The 20842-nt window shown below is 44.4% G+C and overlaps 1 protein-coding gene across 1 annotated transcript in view; it reads right to left on the bottom strand.

The window, feature by feature from the left end:
* Positions 1-2427: 2427 nt before the first annotated feature.
* The window catches only part of LOC124710762 (melanopsin-like), a 178850-nt gene continuing 160435 nt past the window's right edge, over positions 2428-20842 (bottom strand). The window contains exons 6-8 of the mRNA XM_047240955.1: positions 16490-16692; positions 14325-14618; positions 2428-2565 (exon numbers count right to left, since the gene is read on the bottom strand). Of these exons, the coding sequence (XP_047096911.1) occupies positions 2428-2565; positions 14325-14618; positions 16490-16692 (635 nt within the window). The remainder of the gene's footprint in view (positions 2566-14324; positions 14619-16489; positions 16693-20842) is intronic.

Here is a 20842-nt window from a genome sequence, read left to right as displayed (position 1 = left end):
CACTGTTGTAATTCCGCGAGAGGGTATGTGGGAGAAAGTAATATGTTTCCCGACTGTTCCTGTAAGACACTCTCTCGGACTTCCAGCCGGTAACCTATACGTGATGCACAAAGCCTCTCTTGTAGAGTCTACACTGGCGTTTGTGGTCCTTCGGCCGAGTGCTCTCGCGCCGGCTACACGATTCTATGCCGAAACGCGAAGGTCTTCGTTGGATCTGGGGTATCTCTTTTATTAATTCAATCTAGTTGGGCTCCTACTCTGACGATAAAAGTACAAAAATCTGTCGAATAAGTATTTTGTAATAAGTCATTTCTTCCGTGGATGAATCACATTTCTTCCGACGAATATCAGTTTGACATCTGCTTTTCCTATTAATTGTTTTAGGTCGTCATTTCAGTTAAGGTCGCTCTGGCTGGTTACTCTCAGGTATTTTATGGGAGTTACTGTTTCGAGCGACTTACTCGCAGTGTAATTACATAGTAATGTAATGGATTTCTTGTCCTATATATGGGAAATATGTTATATTTATTTGATTCACGGCCAACTACCAGTTCCTGTCCCTTTCATCAATCCTCGGCAGATACTATCCATACAAATTACAACTGAAAACCAACAAAAATCCATACAAAGAGAACGTCCCAAAATATGATATTACATTTTTTTAAATAAAAAAGGCTGCCACACCAACCCGTTTATGCAGCAATCTAATGACTTGAACATCTCACTGTTTTCCTTATTGTGTAACTGTATACGAGTAACAATGATGACAAATCACTGGATGACAATTCGTCCCACTTGAAGTTTGACAAATTTTATGTACCATTATTCCACTTGCACACAGCAATGAATGTTTACTAATTAAATTCTGCCCTCCTTCCATATTCACATTGTAGTCTATTACTAGAATTCTCAGAAAACTTAGCCCACCAGAAATAATTTATTATTAGCGGCAGTTTGTATTTCAGATTATTTCTGCCCCTTTCTCATCAGCACTATTTCTTCACACTGTGAGAACTGGTTTAAGATCACTCCTTTAATACATATCTGATGATCCTGAAACGTGATACTTTTAAATGGCGTTACCCCATTGCATACGAAATGTTTGTTACCATTAACATAAACTGTTCACTGCACCTAAAAAAAATTACGTTTCAAATTATAAGTTTTCATGTTTTGTGTATTCCATTATCTTCTCTCAGAATGATGAACAAAAATAGTTTCGACATGAGTACTGGACGCTGTTACACAACCTTTCTGGGAGGTAGTATAGCAGCAGGAGGTACTTCTGTTGGAAAAAAACGCGCTGTCGTGGGGCCGCAGGGAGGCCAAGTGATGTTCAGTAACGTACATGAATGGGCTTAAATTCAGGACGAGAAGAAAAAGCTTGTGATGAGTCACAGAAACGTTGGAAGCTATTTCAGAAGACTCAGAAGCAGGTTATCATTAAATTCTTCTGCAGCTTCTTTACATTATTGATATGAGGTGAATGAGGAATTAACTGATTCTCCCATATCCTCTTGGTTGAAGAGCTTCATACTGAGGATGTGCACAGCAGCTTAACGGCTTGGATGTAGGTATGTTCACTCAAGAACGCAATGTACCTCTTCGAACTTTCCTCATGCGAATGCGGCACACAAGGCAACATATAGCAAGTGTATTCCAAATGTCTTAGCCCGCACTGGCGGCGGACATGGACGTAAGCAGTCTCATTGGAAGAATCCGAGCATAGCTTAATTGTGCGACCGTGGTGTTACAGAGAGCGGCCGAAAATTCTGGCCAAAATTTGTCACTCTGTTGCAGTCCATATATTTTTCGTCGAAATTCTTCTGTGTATCAGTGTTCCAGTGCTGCAAAAATGTTTGTCTACGCCAGTGACCTTGGAATTTGGCTATTTATGTGGCACTGTTGAAAATAGAGAACTTTTTAGTTTGTCCCTGACACGTATTATGACGTTCGATATACACCTTGTATTTTCCCTTGACTTTTTATTCTTCTGCGCTGTTCCTAGCAATGTAGTGAAGGGCTTCTTAAAGGAAAAGTAAGGACCAGGCACTGCTCACTCTGTTCGAGGAGTAAATGGGCCCATGTCCGCTGTTGTATGCTGTAGTCTTACACAACACATATTACATAGCGCCTATAGAGCGGTTGCTTAGTTACCACGCGATTCAGCTATATTTTTGTCAGACAGCAACGATGTAGCACATTGGATCACCCGTCGAGAAGTTGTAACAGATGAAATGCCTGCTCCATGTGGTAGACTGGCCGGCTGTCGTTCCGTGCTACTTCACAGACAGTACACGCCCGCCGCAGTCCTGGGAAGAGGGCGGCCACTCGGTGCTTCAGAGGGCAACCAGCCGCACCGCCGCTGGGTGGGGACGGCTGCCGGCCATCGGAGTTGCAAGAAGCGCTGCAGTGGTGCGGCAACGATCAGACGGCGGCGGCGGCCGCCATGGCCTCCCTGAGGCAGCAGACGCGCCGGCGCTCCCCCTGCAGCACCACGCAGGAGGCGGCGGGGGCGGCCCCAAGCGAGCGGTGGCCGCGCACCATCGGAGGGCTGCTCGACATCTGGAAAGTACGCAAGCGTCCATACTGTCTCGTCAGCTGGCAGTGCAGGAGGTGTGTGGAGATGAGCGGACTATGCTACTGTGTAGCAGAGGGTGTAACGGCGGAATAGATCCTCAGTCTTTTGCGAGATGTTGCTCTAGATCTGGAATATAAGAGAAAGGAGACCTTTACTGTGGCGGTATTACACTATGCGATCAAAAGTATCCGGACACTCACAAAAACATACGTTTCTCATATTATGTGCATTGTGCTGCCACCTACTGCCAGGTACTCCATATCAGCGACCCCAGTAGTCATTAGACATCGTGAGAGAGCAAAATGAACTTCGAACGTGGTCAGGTGATTGGGTGTCACTTGTGTCACGCGTCTGTACAGGGGATTTCCACACTCCTAAACATCTCTAGGTCAATTGTTTCCGATGTGACAGTGACGTGAAAACGTGAAGGGACATCTACAGCGCAAAAGCGTACAGGCTGACCTCGTCTGTTGACTGACAGAGACTGCTGACAGAGGGTCGTAATGTGTAATAGCCGGACATCTATTCAGACCATCACACAGTAATTCCAAGCCGCATCAGGATCCACTGCAAGTACTGTTGTCACGTCCCCTTAGAGAAATTAATGAATTACTGTGCTGATAAACATCTTATGTTATTTGACTTTCAAACAGCTGAGCAAAACTGAACGTACTCAGACATTCACTAAAGTGACACACAATATTTTTAGCGCAACGCAATCTGACTTTCAGTAATCCCTACAAAAGAATGGCCCTGACTAACAATAACCTATACCTTTCATGAATTCTTACCTCACAAAAATCTTCCTTACTCGAACTACTGCAATACAGTGAGCGCCAATACTGCCAGCTAAATAAAAGATTCTAACTACTGAAGGCACTAACTACTAATAGGCATAGTTACCAAAAAAGATTTTGATGCAGAACAAACAATGTATTTACCTTAATAGTCATCAAAAGTCATTATATATATATATATATATATATATATATATATATATTCCATAGTTCCTATCACCTTGTACACCAATAGAAAACGTGCGATAGGCTATAATATCTCTGTCATAGTAAGATTCCAATCCTTGTAGTGCTTTATCACTACCTCGTACTACAGCAAGTGTTAACCATGAATTACCAGGAACAAGTTCAGTAGTGGTACATGAAAAATTAATCTTGCATCCAACAAATGTGATTGGACCAGTCAGTAGCTCCTCTTGAGAAACATTATTTGGAACAAAACTAAAAGTATCCACTGTCTTGTAGACTGGAAGTCTGCTCCTCCTGTATCTTCTGCGACGGTACGGCATGGCTGTGTGCTTCGTGCGGCTGCCTCGAGTCGACTGAGCATGCTGCTGCCTCAGAACAGGATGTACTTCCTGTCCCCCACCAGGCGCGCACAGCGCCAGCGCGCCTTATCAGTCCCGATTGCGCAATGCACAGTTTGATTTTCCAGCAACACGGGCCTAGTAAATCTAGGGCCCGTGTTGCCCGGCTGCCTCGCTCAGCGGCTAAGTCCCGTTCAAGGTCACACGCCTTACACAGCAGCATAAGGCAAACTCACTGGAACTGGATGTCATGAACTGATATATATATATATATCAGTTCATGACATCCAGTCTTACAAATTTACAGATCATCCGCTCTCAAAACTCCGCCATCTCACTCTCCACATCCACCACTGCTGGCGGCTCACCTCCAACTGCGCAACGCTACGCGCTGTTAACATCCAGCTGCCCAAAACTACAATAGCAAACAACAATGCAAACCAGCCACAGACTGCACACAGCACAGCCAGTGATTTTCATACATAGTGCTACGTGGCGTTACCAACAAAAAAACCTAAACAGCCTACTTACACTGTGATAGTTAGGTGGGAGGTGACAAACTTGGATTTCACACATCACGCCGCCAAATGCCAAACGGCGCCTCGCTTGGTGTAAGGAGAGTAAACATTGGACGACTGAACAGTGAAAAAACGTTGTGTGGAATGACGAATCAGGGTACACAATGTGGCAGGGTGTGGATATGGCGAAAGCCCGCTGAGCGTCATCTGTTAGTGCGTCTACACAGTAAAATTCGAAGGCGGTGGTGTTATGGTGTGGTGGTGTTTTCCATGGAGGGGGCTTGCACCCCTTGTTGTTTTGCGTGGCACTATCACAGCACGTCGACATTGATGTTTTAAACACCTTCTTGCTCCCCACTATTCAAGAGCAATTCGGGAATGGCGACTGCGTCTTTCAACACGGTCGAGCACCTGTTCACAATGCAGAGCCTATGGTGGAGTGCTTACACGACACTAACATCCCAGTAATGGACTGACCTGCGCAGAGTCCTGACCTAAATTCTATTGAACACCTTTGGGACGTTGTGGAACGCCGGCTTCGTGCCAGGCCTCACCGACCGACCTCGATACCTCTCCTCAGTGCAGCACTCCGTGAAGAATGGGCTGGCGTTCCCCAAGAAACCTTCTAGCACCTGATTAAACGTATGCCTGTGAGAGTGGAAGCTGTCATCAAGGCTAAGAGTGGGTCATATTGAATTCCAACATTGCCGATGGACGGCGCCACGAACTTGTAAGTCATTTTCAACCATGTGTCCGGATACTTTTGGTCACATAGAGTATCTTTAATCCCATGGGGGAAAGGGGAGGGAGGGGGAATGTGCTTGTAGACGTTGTATGTAATCCGAGGAGGGGTCATATGTTTGCCGACAGATGGCCTGGTAGTATTCCCAGTTGCGGAGTTGATATCTTCATAGCAAAATCCTCATAATTTAGCAGTAAATCTGTTTCTGCTGTTCGTTGCGTGATGGATACCTCCAAATCAGTAGAAATAGCAGTTATCCAATTTCTTCGCACAGAAGGACAGCCCGCTTCACAAAACTACAAGGTGTAAAAGTATAAAACCGTACTTTCCCTGTATATGGTGCTAGCCATCAGTGAAGTGCCGGTGAGACCGCCTCTGCAGCACCATCTACTTCCTGGAAAGGTTGGCACACAGTCACCCAAGTTCCATGCATCGGTATCTATTTCAAACCTGTAAACATGTCGAGTTTTGTGCCTATAAACTACGATTTGCGGACAGGATTTCTGTTATTATTTGAAGGAAGCTGCTGTAGAATCGCGTCGAACGCTTGTCGAAGCTATCGTCGAACATACATCGAAAACCACAGAATTTCGAGTGGTTCAAAAAATTCGAAAGTGGTGATTCTGATGTGAGAAACGACGAGCGCGGGAAACCACCAAAAAATTTCTAAGACAACGAACGGCAGGACTTGTTGGATGAATATGACACTCAAGCTAAACTGAACAGGAACTAGCCGAACAGTTGAAAGTGACGCAGAAAGCAATTTTTCCTGTGTTGAAAGCTAAAGAAAGTGGGAAAATGGGTTCCACATGATCTAACAACATGCAAATCGAAAGACCACTTGTGAAATGATGCTCCCAAAAAAAAAAAAAAAAATAAAAAAATAAATAAATAAAATCCATCTAATAGTTGCAGGTGATGAAAAATGGATATATTTTGAGAAACCTAAGCGTCGTAAATCATGGGTGAATCCAGGACAACCGTCGACATCTGCTGCACGACCTAATCGCTTAGAAAAGAAGATCAGCTTTGGTGGGATCAGCAGGATGTCATTTATTATGTCTGGAGAAACCGTTAACACTTATCGCTACCAACAGCAAATGATTGATGTAAATCGAGTTATTACGAGAAAAACGACAGGAATATGAAAAAGGCAACACAAAATTCATATTGCTCTATGATCACACACAGCAAAACGGGTCAGGAAAACGATCGAGGCGTTCAGTTGGGCATGCGGCTTATTTTCCAGGCTTGGCTCCGTCCAATTATCATTTACTTGCATCACTGGGACACGTTCTCGCTGAACAATGGTTCAATTCGTATGAAAATATACGAAAATGGCTCGCTGATTTTCCCTTGGCATTCATAGCGTGCCGAAGGGGTGGTATAAATGTATAAACTGAAGTGGAGATTATTTTGAATAAAATATTGTTTATCAGTTTCGGAAGTGGAATGGAACTTTCTGGTAGATTAAAATCTATTTTTTAATCTCATTTTGTTCTATATTGTTCGTTGAATTTGTTTGAGGTGGACGTCCGATTACACCCATGTAGGTTCTCTGTTGATCTGTTCACTCAGTTTTTTGTTGCTGAAGGGTAGCTAACCCTCTGACCGAACAAGCTGAGCTACCGTGGCGCCATTATCCATTTGAGCTACTCAGGTATGGCTCATGACACGTCCTCACAGCCTCAATTCTGCCAGTACCTCGTCTCCCGTCTTCCGAACTTCACAGAAGCTCTTCTGCGAAACTTGCAGAAGTAGCACTTCTGGAAGAAAGGATATTGACGAGACATGACTTAGCCACAGCCTTGGGGATGTTTCCAGAATGAGATTTTCACTCTGCAGTGGATTGTGCGCTGCCATAAAACTGCCTGACAGATCAAAACTGTGTGCCGGGCCGAGACTCGAACTTGCCCGAAAGGCAAAGGTCTCGATTTCGAGTCTCGGTCCGGCACACAGTTTTAATCTGCCAGGAAGTTTCATCCTCCATATAGTTCCGACTTCACCTCACAACTTCGAAAGGAAGGAGACGAGGAATGTAGGAGACGAGGTACTGGCAGAATTGAAGCTGTGAGGATGGGTCATGAGTCTTGCTTGGATAACTGAGATGGTAGAGCACTCGTCCGCGAAAGGCAAAGGTCCCGAGTATGAGTCTCGGACCGGCACACAGTTTTATTCTGCCAGGAAGTGTCATATCAGTACACTCTCCGCTGCAGAGTGAAAATCTCATTCTGTCAGCAGACGCGTAATTATTACAACCAAATTCCAATTTCACACTTCTACTCCTGGTATCCCTTTATGAAAGAGGAGTGTGGAAGGCAGTGTCTCGCATGATGTACAATACTTAGGTGGTGTCAGTGTTATAATGCAGGCCATGTAAACACCCTGGACTGGCGCATTTGTCGTCACCAGAGCGACGATTTCGGTTGTCGAAGAGCAGATTGTTGTAGAACTGTGGGTAAGGAAAGGAACTGTGCATCACATAATCCTCGTGAAACGGCGTCATACACAAGTTCGGGCACAGTGGGCACCGAAACATCTTTCAGAGATTCAGAAGACTGCGAGAATATACGTTTGCCTCACCCATCCGATGCAGTACGTTGAGCAAGGCACGGATTTCATTGCTCAGATCGCGACATGGGACAAAAAATTGTCTCGACTCTTCGACCACGTCTGTAAACGAATAAGTATGGGATTGCTGCTTCCCCCCAGTCTGCCCCAAAGAGAAGAAAAGAGGAGAAAAGTGATGCCCAGTTTCTTTTTCGATGAAGAAGGACCTCCATTCATCGACAAGCTTGCAATAGGTGGAACAGTTAACATTAAACAGTATTGCAACACCTGCACAAGGGCAAGCTCTCGACTGGAATAGTGCTCCTTCAGGACAATTCTACATGACATACGGCAAAGACGACGCCAAACCCCCTTCAAACATTTCCATAGAAGGTCCTGTACAACACCGACATCTCGCCGTGTGACTCTAATATCTTGCGCCACTTAAAACAACCTCTGAAAAGTCAGAGGTTCACCTATGACAAGGAAGTGCAGGATATCATTGAAAACCGGATTTTTCATCAGACCAGGAATTTCTTCACTGAAGCCCTCCACTTCCTTCTTACACATTCTGTTCCGTGTATCAAAGTCATTGCCAGTTGTGTATAATTTTACAGTTTTACATGAGCTGTTCTTATACTACCGTTATTAAAATATCTTTACATGTAACAGTAGTATGATTTTCATTTGGGCATATTCTATAATTCCTATGCAGTGCAGATGGATATTCATGGTCAGCATAAACTCCTTACCTTATTACAAACATCTGCTTCTAAGGCATTATGCTAGATACAGTTACGATTTGGTTCAAATGGTAGACTCAGTTCGGCAACGGCTCTGAGTACTATGGGACTTAACAGAACTTAGAATTACTTAAACCTAACTAACCTAAGGACATCACACACATCCATGCCCGAGGCAGGATTCCAACCTGCGACCGTAGCAGCCGCGCGGTTCCGGACTGAAGCGCCTAGAACCGCTCGTCCATCGTGGCCGGCAAATTTGGCAACGCCCCTTCCATAAATGTCCCTACAGCACCCTATGTTCATGCTGTGAGATCTCGCGCATCGGGAAATGGTGAAATTAACACTTTATCTTTAATGTAATCCCACAAAAAGCAGTCAACGGGGGTTATATCTGGTTAACGTGGTGGCCATGAAGTTGGACTGCCCTATAACATTTACAGCGAATTAGAGTCAGTCGAAGTATAATATTGTGCAATATCTAGCAAGCCCTAATGCTGGGGAATCCTTATACGAGGCGTATATCTACATCTACAGTTTCATACATACTCCACAAGCCACAATATGATGGCAAGGGTACCTTGCACGACTACCAGTCATTTCTTGTGGTGTAGCACTCGCTAATAGCTCAAAGGGAAACGTATCTATATGCCTCCACAAGAGCAGTAATTTGTCATATCTTATATTCCTGGTTCTTATACGAAAAGTGCGTTGGCAACAGTAGAATGGTTTCTCAGTCAACTTCAAATATCGGTTCTCTGAATTTTCTCTACAGTGATCCTCGAAAAGAACGTCGCCTTTTCTCCAGGGATTCTCCTTTCAATTTCCGAAGCATCTCCGTAATACTTGTGTATTGATCAAGTATACATGTGACGTGCACCTGCGACTTCCTTGGTTGCAGCCTATCGATTGTAACGGCCCTGTGTTGGCTCTAGCTCGTTGCTGGAACACCAGAGGATGCCTGGTCGCAAAAGGTCGCTTAAGGAGCGGCTGACTGGGATGTAGAGGCGTGTTCGGCTAGCTATGGGAAAGCGACTTGCTGGCAGTGGTTGGCAGTTAGTGGTCCACGATTACTCAGGGCGTGTTTGTGTGTGCACTGTTGAACATCGCTGAAAAGTGCATGATTGATCTGTGGAGAGCTGTGGTTGCCAGCATACCAGTTGGAGTTTAAATTTCAGCATCTTGATCATTGAAGGCAACGACCTGCTTTGTGTAGCGATGCGTGCCCTTGCTGTGGACTGTATGCTGAGGCCATTTTGTTCTCGTTGCTTTTGGGTGTGCTTGATATGAGTGTCATTCTGCGCGTCTGAGTGCTGTGAGCCACAGGCGCTGGTTTATGTTTTGCTACTAGGCTATATTTTTGTCGATTTTATGGACATGTTATCGCGGTTGGTGGCTATTATGTATTATATTTTGATGTGTGATATATTCGCCATATTACCGAGCAGCGTTGCTGTCGTTTGTATTCGGAGGATGCGCTTCATGTTAATTCATTCTGTAATTTACTTGCCTGGCTTTTTACTTACACCGTGTTTGCCAGCCTTCTGTAAAGTGTCTTGTATTACATTCCAGCAGTGCATTGATGTGTTATCTAGTGTCGTGAATTTTACAGAAATCGTATTTATTTAATAGTCACCAGCCTTTTAATTCATTAATGGTTTCAGCCTTTCATTAGATTAGTCTTTAGCGCTTAGTGTTGCCCAGTTGGCTTATTTCATTGGCGCTCTGTATTTAATTAGAATACTGTTTAATGCTTCCACTGCTAGTCAAACGTATTCTATGCATTGGTGTCATATGTTCAGTTGGAATCGTGTTCAATTCTGTCTAGGCCGGCCGGAGTAGCCGTGCGGTTCTAGGCGCTAGAGTCTGGAGCCGAGCGACTGCTCCCGTCGCAGGTTCGAATCCTGCCTCGGGCGTGGATGTGTGTGATGTCCTTAGGTTAGTTAGGTTTAAGTAGTTCTAAGTTCTAGGCGACTGATGACGTCAGCAGTTAAGTCGCATTGTGTTCAGAGCCATTTGAACCATTTGAGCCAATTCTGTCTATATGTACGTGCTATAGTGCAGGTTAGCCTTGTTTTAGTGCCTTATTTATCGGAGGTTCGTTGTTTGGTTCTGTCACGTGGCATTTAGAAAACGACTTTTGTAAACTTCTCACACATCTGTGGAAAAGGCATCTATTTTGACAAAACAGCTGATTATAGCCAGCCAGCATTATTTGTCATTTGCTGTTTACCGAACTAGTTGCCTGTCTATTAATCATCTTGTCAGTTGTTTATTCACCGTTTCTGCCCACCTTCTGTATATTTGGGCGGCTATTGGCACTGTCTGATTTCTGTAAACTCGCAAATTATGTGCCTTATTTTGGTGTTTTATACACTGAGGTAATAGAAGTTGGCTCTGAGCACTATGGGTTCAAATGGCTCAAATGGCTCTGAGCACTATGGGACTCAACTGCTGAGGTCATTAGTCCCCTAGAACTTAGAACTAGTTAAACCTAACTAACCTAAGGACATCACACACATCCATGCCCGAGGCAGGATTCGAACCTGCGACCGTAGCGGTCGCGCGGTTCCAGACTGTAGCGCCTAGAACCGCTCGGCCACCTCGGGCTAACAGAAGTCATAGGATAGCGATATGCATATACACAGATGCCGAAAGTATCGTGTGGACAAGGTATAAAAGTGCAGTGCATTAACGGAGTTGTTATTTGTACTCAGGTGATTCGCGTGAAAAGATTTTCAACCTGATTATGGCCGCACAACGCGAAATGGTAGTTGGAGCTACGGCGCATGCGACACTGCATTTCGGGAATTGCTAGGGAATTCAGTAATCCGAAATCCACAATGTGAAGAGTATATCGAGAATACCAAATTTTAAGCATTACTTCTCATCATGCACAATTCAATGATGGACGGCCTTCACTTAACAACAGACAAGAAACACTACGTGAAATAACAGTCAAATTCAGTGTGGAACCTCGACGAACATATTAGTCAGGACAGTGCAGCGAAGTACGCTGTTAACTGGCGATGGCACAGACGACTGACGCGAGTGCCATTTCTAACAGCACGACATCGCCTGCAGCGCCTCTCCTGAGCTCGTGACAATATTTGTTGGACCCATGCGACTGGAAAACCGTGGCCTGCTCAGATGAGTCAGTTGGTAAGAGCTGACAGTAGACTTCGAGTGTGTCGCAGACCTCACGAGGCTGAAAGACGTGCACTTCCTTCACAATTCAGTGCTTGTATTTCATATTTCTAATCCCAGCATTCTCGTACTCGGTAAAGTAATAATTCAGATAGTGTAAAAATTTGTATGGGTTGCCTGATTTATTTGACGATTTTTTACAGTTTGTCTCACACTATTCTGTGAGAGATGCTTGGCGCCAGGAATTTTCTTTATTTATGGGCGAGGGCAGCAGTCTTCCTAGCAGCCATAATGGCTTCCCGTTTCCCATCCCTTTTCCGATCGCCAGGGTAGCGCGTGGTGTCGTCTGAACATTCTGTAGTGGCCATAGTTTCTCCTGTTCTCAGTTCCTCAACCTGTCTTACCAACCATGTAACCGCCATTTCTGCTCAATTTTAACGTCGCGAGGTCACCTCCCTGTGAAATTCCGGCCCTATGATTGGCCAGTTCATGTGCGCGCCCGTTTTTCGCGCCAACCGCCCTCCGCGGATGCGTGGTGGACAACAGTAGCTGGCAGTTCCAGTGTGACCGTGCCGGAGATCGGAGGTGCCGCTTCCAGGAGATGAAGTTCGGTAAGCATGAGCGCCGACGTGCACCTTAGATTCGCGCCCTGCGGCCCACAGGGAACCTGATAGGTCATTGTGAATAGTTTCGCGTCTTGCGGTTTTATTGCTTCAGTACGGGAGGCTACGGAGCGATTCACGCACAGTAGCATCTTCTTAGTCTTGGCTAATGCCTGGTGGTGGTCGCTGAACGCCTGCAACCCCTTCCTTTACTAAATGGGATTCTGTTTGATAATACGGCGATCGTTACTAAAATTCCTTTTATCCTGCTATCATGGCGTGTTATGAACGTACGTTAGGGCAGGCTGTTGAAATCGAATCTTTCTTCCCCCCACCCCCATTTGGTTGTATTATTGTTCGATTCTCAACTGTTTAATAAATGAGTCCGTAAATCTTACATGCTCTCTCTTGCCTTACGTGAACTCACCCCTAGTGTAACAGAATAATGCGGAACTATAACGGTCGTGCAGGTCTCGCGCCACTGACGATAGTATAAAAATTCCGTACCGCGCGCCTGGCACGACCATTTCACGCATGGTAGTCATCATGTTCAACTATTCCGCAGTGATAAACTGGGAAGTGTTCACAGCATATTGTGAGTAGGTGAGCACTAAATCCACTTCATGTGGTGGAAGTAGTGGCCTCTGTTTTGCCTTGCTGGTTTAGACAAAAAATATAAAAAAATCACAGCCCCTACAGCAAGGAATGGTAACCTGTAAAAATAAAAAAAAAACGAGCCACCGCTTTTAAAGCCGTGGCCCAAGTTATCAATAAAGCACAGTGCAATCTTGTGGTGCCTCCGTAATGGTGCGGCCTGTGTGTGCGTGGAATGGACTTGGTCCTCTGTCCAACTGAACCAATAACTGACAGGAAATGGTTATATTCAGCTACTTGGAGACCATTTGCAGCCATTCATGGACTTCGTGGTCACAAATAACGATGGAATTTTTATTGATGTCAGTGTACCATGTCACAGGGTCACAATTGCTGGCGATTGGTTTGACGAAAATTTTTAATAATTCTTTCGAATAATTTGGCCACCCAGAGCCCCGGTATAAGTCCCACCGAACATTTATGGGAGGTAGTCGACATGTCAGTTCATGCGCAGAATCCTGCAGCGACAATACTACGGAAATTATGGACGGCTATAGAGGCAGCAGGGCTCATTATTTCTGGAGAGGCCTAAAACGACTTGTTGAGTCCATGGGTCTTCGAGTTCCTGCACTACGCCGGCCAGAAGGTGGTCTGATACGATATTAGGAGGTATCATATAAACTTGGTCTCCTCAGTGGGTGTCTCTTGTATATGACTTAATGCATCTGATTTGTACTAAATCGGTTTTGAGAATATGTGTCTACGATTATAAGCAGCCTTTACTTTGAATTTAACCTCTTGTTCTGTCCAGAAATGCTCTTTAAAGCTCTCTGTGTTCAACATTAAGAATCTACAAAACCGTTTGTATAAGACAGTTCCTGGCAGATTAAAACTGAGCGCCGGACCGAGAATCGAACTCGGGATCTTTGCCATTCACGGGCAAGAGCTATGTCATCTGTGCTACCCCAGCACGACTCACGACCCGTCCTCACAGCTTTAATTTCGCCAGTACCTCATCTCCTACCTTCCAGACTTCACAGAAGCTCTCCTGCAGACCTCGGAGAACTAGCACTCCTGGAAGGAAGGATATTCCCTACGAAAGGTAAAGGAACCGAGTTCGAGTCTCGGTCCGGCACATAGCTTTGATCTGCCACGAAGTTTCATATCAGTGCACGCTCCGCTGAAGTGTGAAATTTCATTCTGGATATATGGAGGATGATCGATGATAGTAAAACTGAGGCATCGGCTTGTTGCAGAAGTCGCGGCGTTCGTGTGTGGTCAGGCATTGTCATGCTGAAAGAGAGGCTGTTCTATGCATGGACGAACTCTTCGAATTCGAGACACGATTACAACACGCTGTTTCTCACACACACACACACACACACACATTGTTACGTTACACACCACCCAATTACACGAAAAACATTCGGATCCCTCTTCCGGCAGAGGGCTGAAAATATGTAGAGATGAAGAATACAGATGTTCAGCCCTCGTATGTATCGAATAAAAAGTAAGAGACGTACCAGTGACCTGCTGCCGTCGAGCGAGGGCGGGTCTGGAGGCTCGCTGTGGTAGTGGTGAAGGTGTCGGTGCTGCGGTGGCAGGAAACAGCGCACGTGCTGCACGTGGCCCGGGCTGGAGGCGGCGCGCGGCCGCCGGCGCAGCACCAGGCTGCCCCACGTGGTGGGCGGCGGCGCGGTGGGCAGCAGCCCGGAGGCGGAGCACGGCCCCCGGTAGCCCGACAGGTACTGCTTGATGGACGCGCGGAAGTGCGGGTGCGACAGACCGTACACGATCGGGTTGTACACCACCGATGCCTGACGAACACACACGTCAGTAATACAGTGCTCGACACTTGAAGCATTTTGCTACAAATAGTGACAGTCTTAGAATACTCTGCAGGACCGGTAAAACTATCTTGTTTGGTGAAGAGCTAGCAGCTAGTAGACAGAGATTGTGGACGCCGAGTGGATGATCAATTTCAGACAAGTCCAGCTGAAATGAGTTTCAGAGCAACGACAACGAGGTCAATCAACAGCGGCATTCACTATTTGACGAAGACCTCTTGTATGATATCAGGCACATTGGACCGAATGCAGAATCCTGCTGATTACTCGTTCAGTTCAGGCAATCATAACTGACGTCTCACCAGTAATGCGTCATGTCCAGCACCATGATGTCATAATGGGAGCAGTTAGTAACAACTGTCCTCCTGGATTCAGAATTAGGTCCTACACTCCTTTCACTGCGTGTCAATGAAGTTTCATCAGTTACGTCCTACTGAAACCACCACATGTACGTCGACAATCTCCGGTTGCATCTCCCTGCAAAACCAATGAACTTCTCGTAAGAGAATTTCAATAGCGACTCCGTCGACTACGAAAACGGACGCAGGATAGAGGGTTAAAGCTGAACCAATCCGAAACCCAGGGGTTACCGTTTGGTTATTCTACGCTCATGAGCGCGAAATACCGAAAATCCGTACCATTTTTAATCCCAAATGGGGTTAATATCAACTTATCTCTTTCGAAAAAGAGCCAACTAGTCACAATAGATTAAAACCTAAATTTGACTGACCGCATAACTGTAAAGTGCAAGAAGGTATCAGTGTATCTCCATGCCCGACAAAAATACAGAAACCTTTTCCGTGCTGAATTAAAAAAGAAACTTGTACAAAGGCTTTAACGCTCTTGTCTGAACAACGGTAGCAGAAACACCCGTTCCTATCAGAGCAAAATTCTTTTTATCCCACTCCATCGTTCAGCCACTTTCTCGAAGTCCTTCTCAGTAGCAGGAACCGACTCTGGAATAACTTGCCGCATTATTTTAGGGAAATAAATCCAAATTTCGGCTACCGCCTAATAATTATCAAAAAATGGCTTCAAGCACTATGGGACTTAAATTCTGAGGTCATCAGTCGCCTAGAACTTAGAACTAATTAAACCTAACTAACCTAAGGACATCATAGACATCTATGCCCGTGGCAGGATTCGAACCTGCGACCGTAGCAGTCGCGCGGTTCAGGACTGAAGATCCTAGAACCGCTTGGCCACCGCGGCCGGCTAACAATTATCGCCGCACTATTTTGTTGTCTGAGTGCATGTCATTTCCCTCTTATTCGGGCGTCAGTCACAGTTTTGGCTAGGCACCAGCCGAAATCTGAATTTGCCAAATAAAACCTGCAAAAAGGGACGACTGATTGCTGTGCTCTATCATTTATAAATCAGATCACAGTCACTGAGGGCGCCCACGTTCGTAATGGGAGGTAACCTCTTCATTAGTTACGCGATCTATTCATATAATCTTCAGAATTCTTCTGTAGCACCGCGTTTTAAAAGCCCGTATTCTTTTCTTATCTAAGGTGTTCATTGTCCGTATTTCACGTACATAAATGGCTACACTCCAGACAGAAGTAATCAGAAATAACTTCTCAACACTTGTACCTACATTCGATGCTAAAAAATTTTACTTCTTCAGAAACGGCACCAATGGCAAGGTCTATGGTACATGTGAAGGAGGATCTTAGATATTCTGCTCTTTTCTAGGTACTTTTTTCTAATAATCTGTAAAAGTTTTAAGTTGTTGACAACGCCTTCCTTAGCCACGAAATTCCACATCCTGGTGAAATTCCTGCTTTTCAGACCACCGCTATTGCGTATTTAATGACACGTTGGTGGACAATACGCACCTTAGCGAAGAAGGCGGGCAGCGAGGCCACCCACGGCGTGATGAACGACTCGTCCCCGAACTGGCCGATGAGCGTGACGACGGTGTAGGGCGTCCACGAGATGAGGAAGAGCAGCACCAGCGTCACGATGATCTCCAGCGAGCGCACAGTGGACGAGCAGGGGGGGCGGTGCGTCGAGGCGCGGTGGAAGCTGCGTCGGCCCCCTGCAACGAGGCCAAGCCACATCCGCATACACTTCCACGGTCTTCGATTTGTCAGTACTCACTTTCATCCATCTGAATGTGTATCATGAAAAATTAGGGGTGCATTACATTCGAGCCCATTTCCATTCTCATTTTATATCCAATGAATATTTCTGGGTTTAAAGGCTTCGTTACCACTATGTAGCAATGGAATGTGTGGCATCTTCACTTCCTCTTCGGAGAGACGTGTATAAGATTAGATTAGATTAGCTTAATTATTCATTCCATAGACCCATAAAAGAGGGAATCCTCCTGGGTGTGGAACACGTCAGATAAACACATTACAAAAATGTAATTAGAAAAACTTGAGTTTCATTAATTTTAATGATCCTCAGTCAATAAACAGTAAAATTATATACATGAATTAAATTTAAACTTCTAATATTTACAGGTTTAATACTTACATCTGCTTTCATTAAATCCACCATTCAGACATTTGCTAGTTTCTTGGCTATTACAACCAAGTATTGTCAAAAATTAAAGTAAATTATTCATTTCAGTGATCCTCAGTTAAGAACAGTCAGATGATGTACAAGATTTAAAATTAAACTTCCACTGTTTACAGACTTAAGACTTACACCTGCTTTCCACAGATCCATTATTCACACAGTAGGTAGTTACTTGGCTGTTGCAACCAAGTATTGCCAAAAATTAAAGTATAATAAATTTTCATTAAAATGGTCTACTGCACTTGTTGAGAAGGAGTTGGCCACCAAAACTTCTTTTAAATTATGTTTAAATTGTGCCTTGTCTGAAACTAAGCTCTTAATGGTTGCTGGTGACTTATTGAAAATATGTGTTGCTGAATACTGGACTCCTTTCTGGGCAAGAGTAAGTGATTTGCTCTTAATTCTAGTATTGATACGGTGTACTAAGCAGTTAGCTGGAAAAAGAGATGTATTATTTACAACAAGCTTCATTAAGGAATAAATATACTGAGAAGCTGTGGTTAATATGCCCAATTTTTTGAATAGGTTTCGACATGATGTACATGAATGTGTATACACGCGTCTGAAACTTTGTCATGTGTGACACAACTCAAAAGGCTGGTACTGTAATCGAATGGAAATTCCATGTACGCTTTCATGACAGACTTTAACTGCACCCAAATAAGTAACTGTGATTATATAATGAAATCATTTGTAAGGAACTACATTCAGTTCATCGGAATGAGACGCGACATGGCAGCTATCGTTATCATTACATTTTGACAGTGTCTGGTTGGACAGGTCTAGTTATCACAAGGTGACTACAGGACACAGCCTTCTAGAATTTAAAGACGCACAATTCTTGAGAGTAATAAACGAACTAATCAAATGCGAAATAAGAGTAAGGGCTTTTATTCGTGTATGTCTTAGTAAGAAAAATGGGTGTCATATTTCGCCGCGTGCATTTTCAACTGTAGCAGTTCTGACAAAGTTGTTTGTGCACTCTATTCGAATATTAAATCTAGTAGTTTTCAATCGTTTACCCAAATATTAGCAGTGTGTTCACATTTCGCGGCGTGCAGTTGCAGCTGTAGTTGTTCTTAAGTTCTGACGAAGTTGGTTGCGCTATGTTATCCAGCTACTAGATTTAGTAGTTTTCAACGGTGTCTCGTGCTGTTTCTGGCGAAATAACGGTTTAATAAACTTTCAGCGACTTTCGCCCACTGTGTTTTTAAAGCTGTTAGTGCGATGAAGTCATTTATTAATTTTCGTACAGTAGTTTTCGGCTGACGTGTCTTATTGTGAAATATTTTAGTAAAATGTTAGTACAATGTGTTTAATTTCGTTGGTCGCTTGAATTTCTGGTTTTAGATAAGAAATTGTGTGAAGTTTTGGTGGTATTTGTGACAGTTTTGGTTTAGTAATAGTGATAAAAGTAGTTGCTTTCTTAGTGGAGCGAAAATTTTGGGATCACTAGTGTTAGTTCTTTAAATGGTTCTACTGTTATATTTCAACTTAGGTAACATAGAAGTCTAGTTTTTTGGGTAACTATTAAAATTTTACCATGAGTGAGAAGTGTTGTGGGCTTTGGCGTAGGTTTGTGAGTAGTGGGGTAATGTGTAAGATTTGTTCAAAGTATTTTCATTGTGGGGAATACAGTGGGGAAGACAGTGTGCATTCTAGCGAGATCATCTCTCGGAAATGCAGAATTTGTAACAGAAGTAAGTTGATAGATTGCAGGAGCGTAAGATATGTTACCTTCAGGTGCAGTTACAAGACGCAAAAGAGGACTTAGATAGTTGAATTGTGATGGGGATATGAACTGACAGTTTGTAAGGAGGCAGCTGGGAGGAGGAGACATTCAGTTTTACTTTGCGTACAGCCAATAGATTCTACCAACCTTCCGAGATAAGTGGAGAAGACCCTGGTGTAGGAAACATGCAGCAGTCCTCAGCATTTAGGGAGCCGTAGTCAGTTGCAAATTACAACGGAAAGAAGAACGTTCTACTACTAGGTAGTTCGCAAAGCAGAAGTGTTGCATCAAAATGTAAGAGTTATTAGCGATAGAGCTAGTTAACTGCTTGTAGATGTAGACTCCGAACTTATTGGTATATCGGAGCACCATTTAAATAATCTGACAACTCAGAGCCTTCCTTTACCAGGATACTGATTAGCGGACTGTTTTTCAAGGAATTCTTTGTGGAGTGAGGCAGTGGACATCACGTAAAAATGTAAGTTCATGCGGATGCGTAGGCAAATCTAACCTGGAGCGTTTGGATACAGTATTAATAGTTTCCTGCTTGACATAGCTAAGCTGTTTGAATATCTGGGCATGCAAATCGATATGAGCTCGAACGAGCATGTGAGAACGTCGTAGAGAAGGCAAACAGTCGACTCCAGTTAAATGGGAGAATTTTAGAAAAGACTGGTTAACCTGTGAATGCGACTACATACAGGACACTGGTGCGATTTATTCTTGAGTAGCTCTCGTGCGTTTGGGATCCGTACCAAGTCAGACTGAAGAAATACATCAAAGCAATTTAGAAGCGGACTGCTAGATTTCTTACCGATAGTTTCGAACAACACGTAAATAGGGCTCATACGGGGGCAAACAGACAGTCGTTTTCTCATCGATTTATTTGCGAATGGAACAGGAAAGGCAATGACAAGTAGTGGTACAGGGTACGCACCACACGGTGGCTTGCGGAGTATTTATGTAGATGTAAATGTAGAAGGGACGAGGAAAACCCTGACTCTATGGTTGATCGAACGTTGTACCTGCAGGACTACATTGAAACACTTAGGAGCAGATTAATTTTACAGCCTACAAAACATAGGGGCTGTCACCTGTATTAACTTCAGCCGACAAAATGTTAGTCCCCCTCCTTAACGAAGCATACTGGTCGTGGTATCGCTGTCGTAACTTACTTGTTACAGGGTGTTTCAAAAATGACCGGTATATTTGAAACGGCAATAAAAACTAAACGAGCAGCGATAGAAATACACCGTTTGTTGCAATATGCTTGGGACAACAGTACATTTTCAGGCGGACAAACTTTCGAAATTACAGTAGTTACAATTTTGAACAACAGATGGCGCTGCAAGTGATGTGAAAGATATAGAAGACAACGCAGTCTGTGGGTGCGCCATTCTGTACGTCGTCTTTCTGCTGTAAGCGTGTGCTGTTCACAACGTGCAAGTGTGCTGTAGACAACATGGTTTATTCCTTAGAACAGAGGATTTTTGTGGTGTTGGAATTCCACCGCCTAGAACACAGGTTGTTGCGACAAGATGAAGTTTTCAACGGAGGTTTAATGTAACCAAAGGACCGAAAAAGCGATACAATAAAGGATCTGTTTGAAAAATTTCAACGGACTGGGAACGTGAAGGATGAACGTGCTGGAAAGGTAGGGCGACTGCGTACGGCAACCACAGAGGGCAACGCGCAGCTAGTGCAGCAGGTGATCCAACAGCGGCCTCGGGTTTCCGTTCGCCGTGTTGCAGCTGCGGTCCAAATGACGCCAACGTCCACGTATCGTCTCATGCGCCAGAGTTTACACCTCTATCCATACAAAATTCAAACGCGGCAACCCCTCAGCGCCGCTACCATTGCTGCACGAGAGACATTCGCTAACGATATAGTGCACAGGATTGATGACGGCGATATGCATGTGGGCAGCATT

The sequence above is a fragment of the Schistocerca piceifrons genome, chromosome 1 (assembly GCF_021461385.2).
Source record: "Schistocerca piceifrons isolate TAMUIC-IGC-003096 chromosome 1, iqSchPice1.1, whole genome shotgun sequence".
NCBI lineage: Eukaryota > Metazoa > Arthropoda > Insecta > Orthoptera > Acrididae > Schistocerca > Schistocerca piceifrons.
The sequence above is the reverse complement of the archived record's forward strand: the minus strand, read 5'-3'. Positions and strand labels throughout refer to the sequence as shown.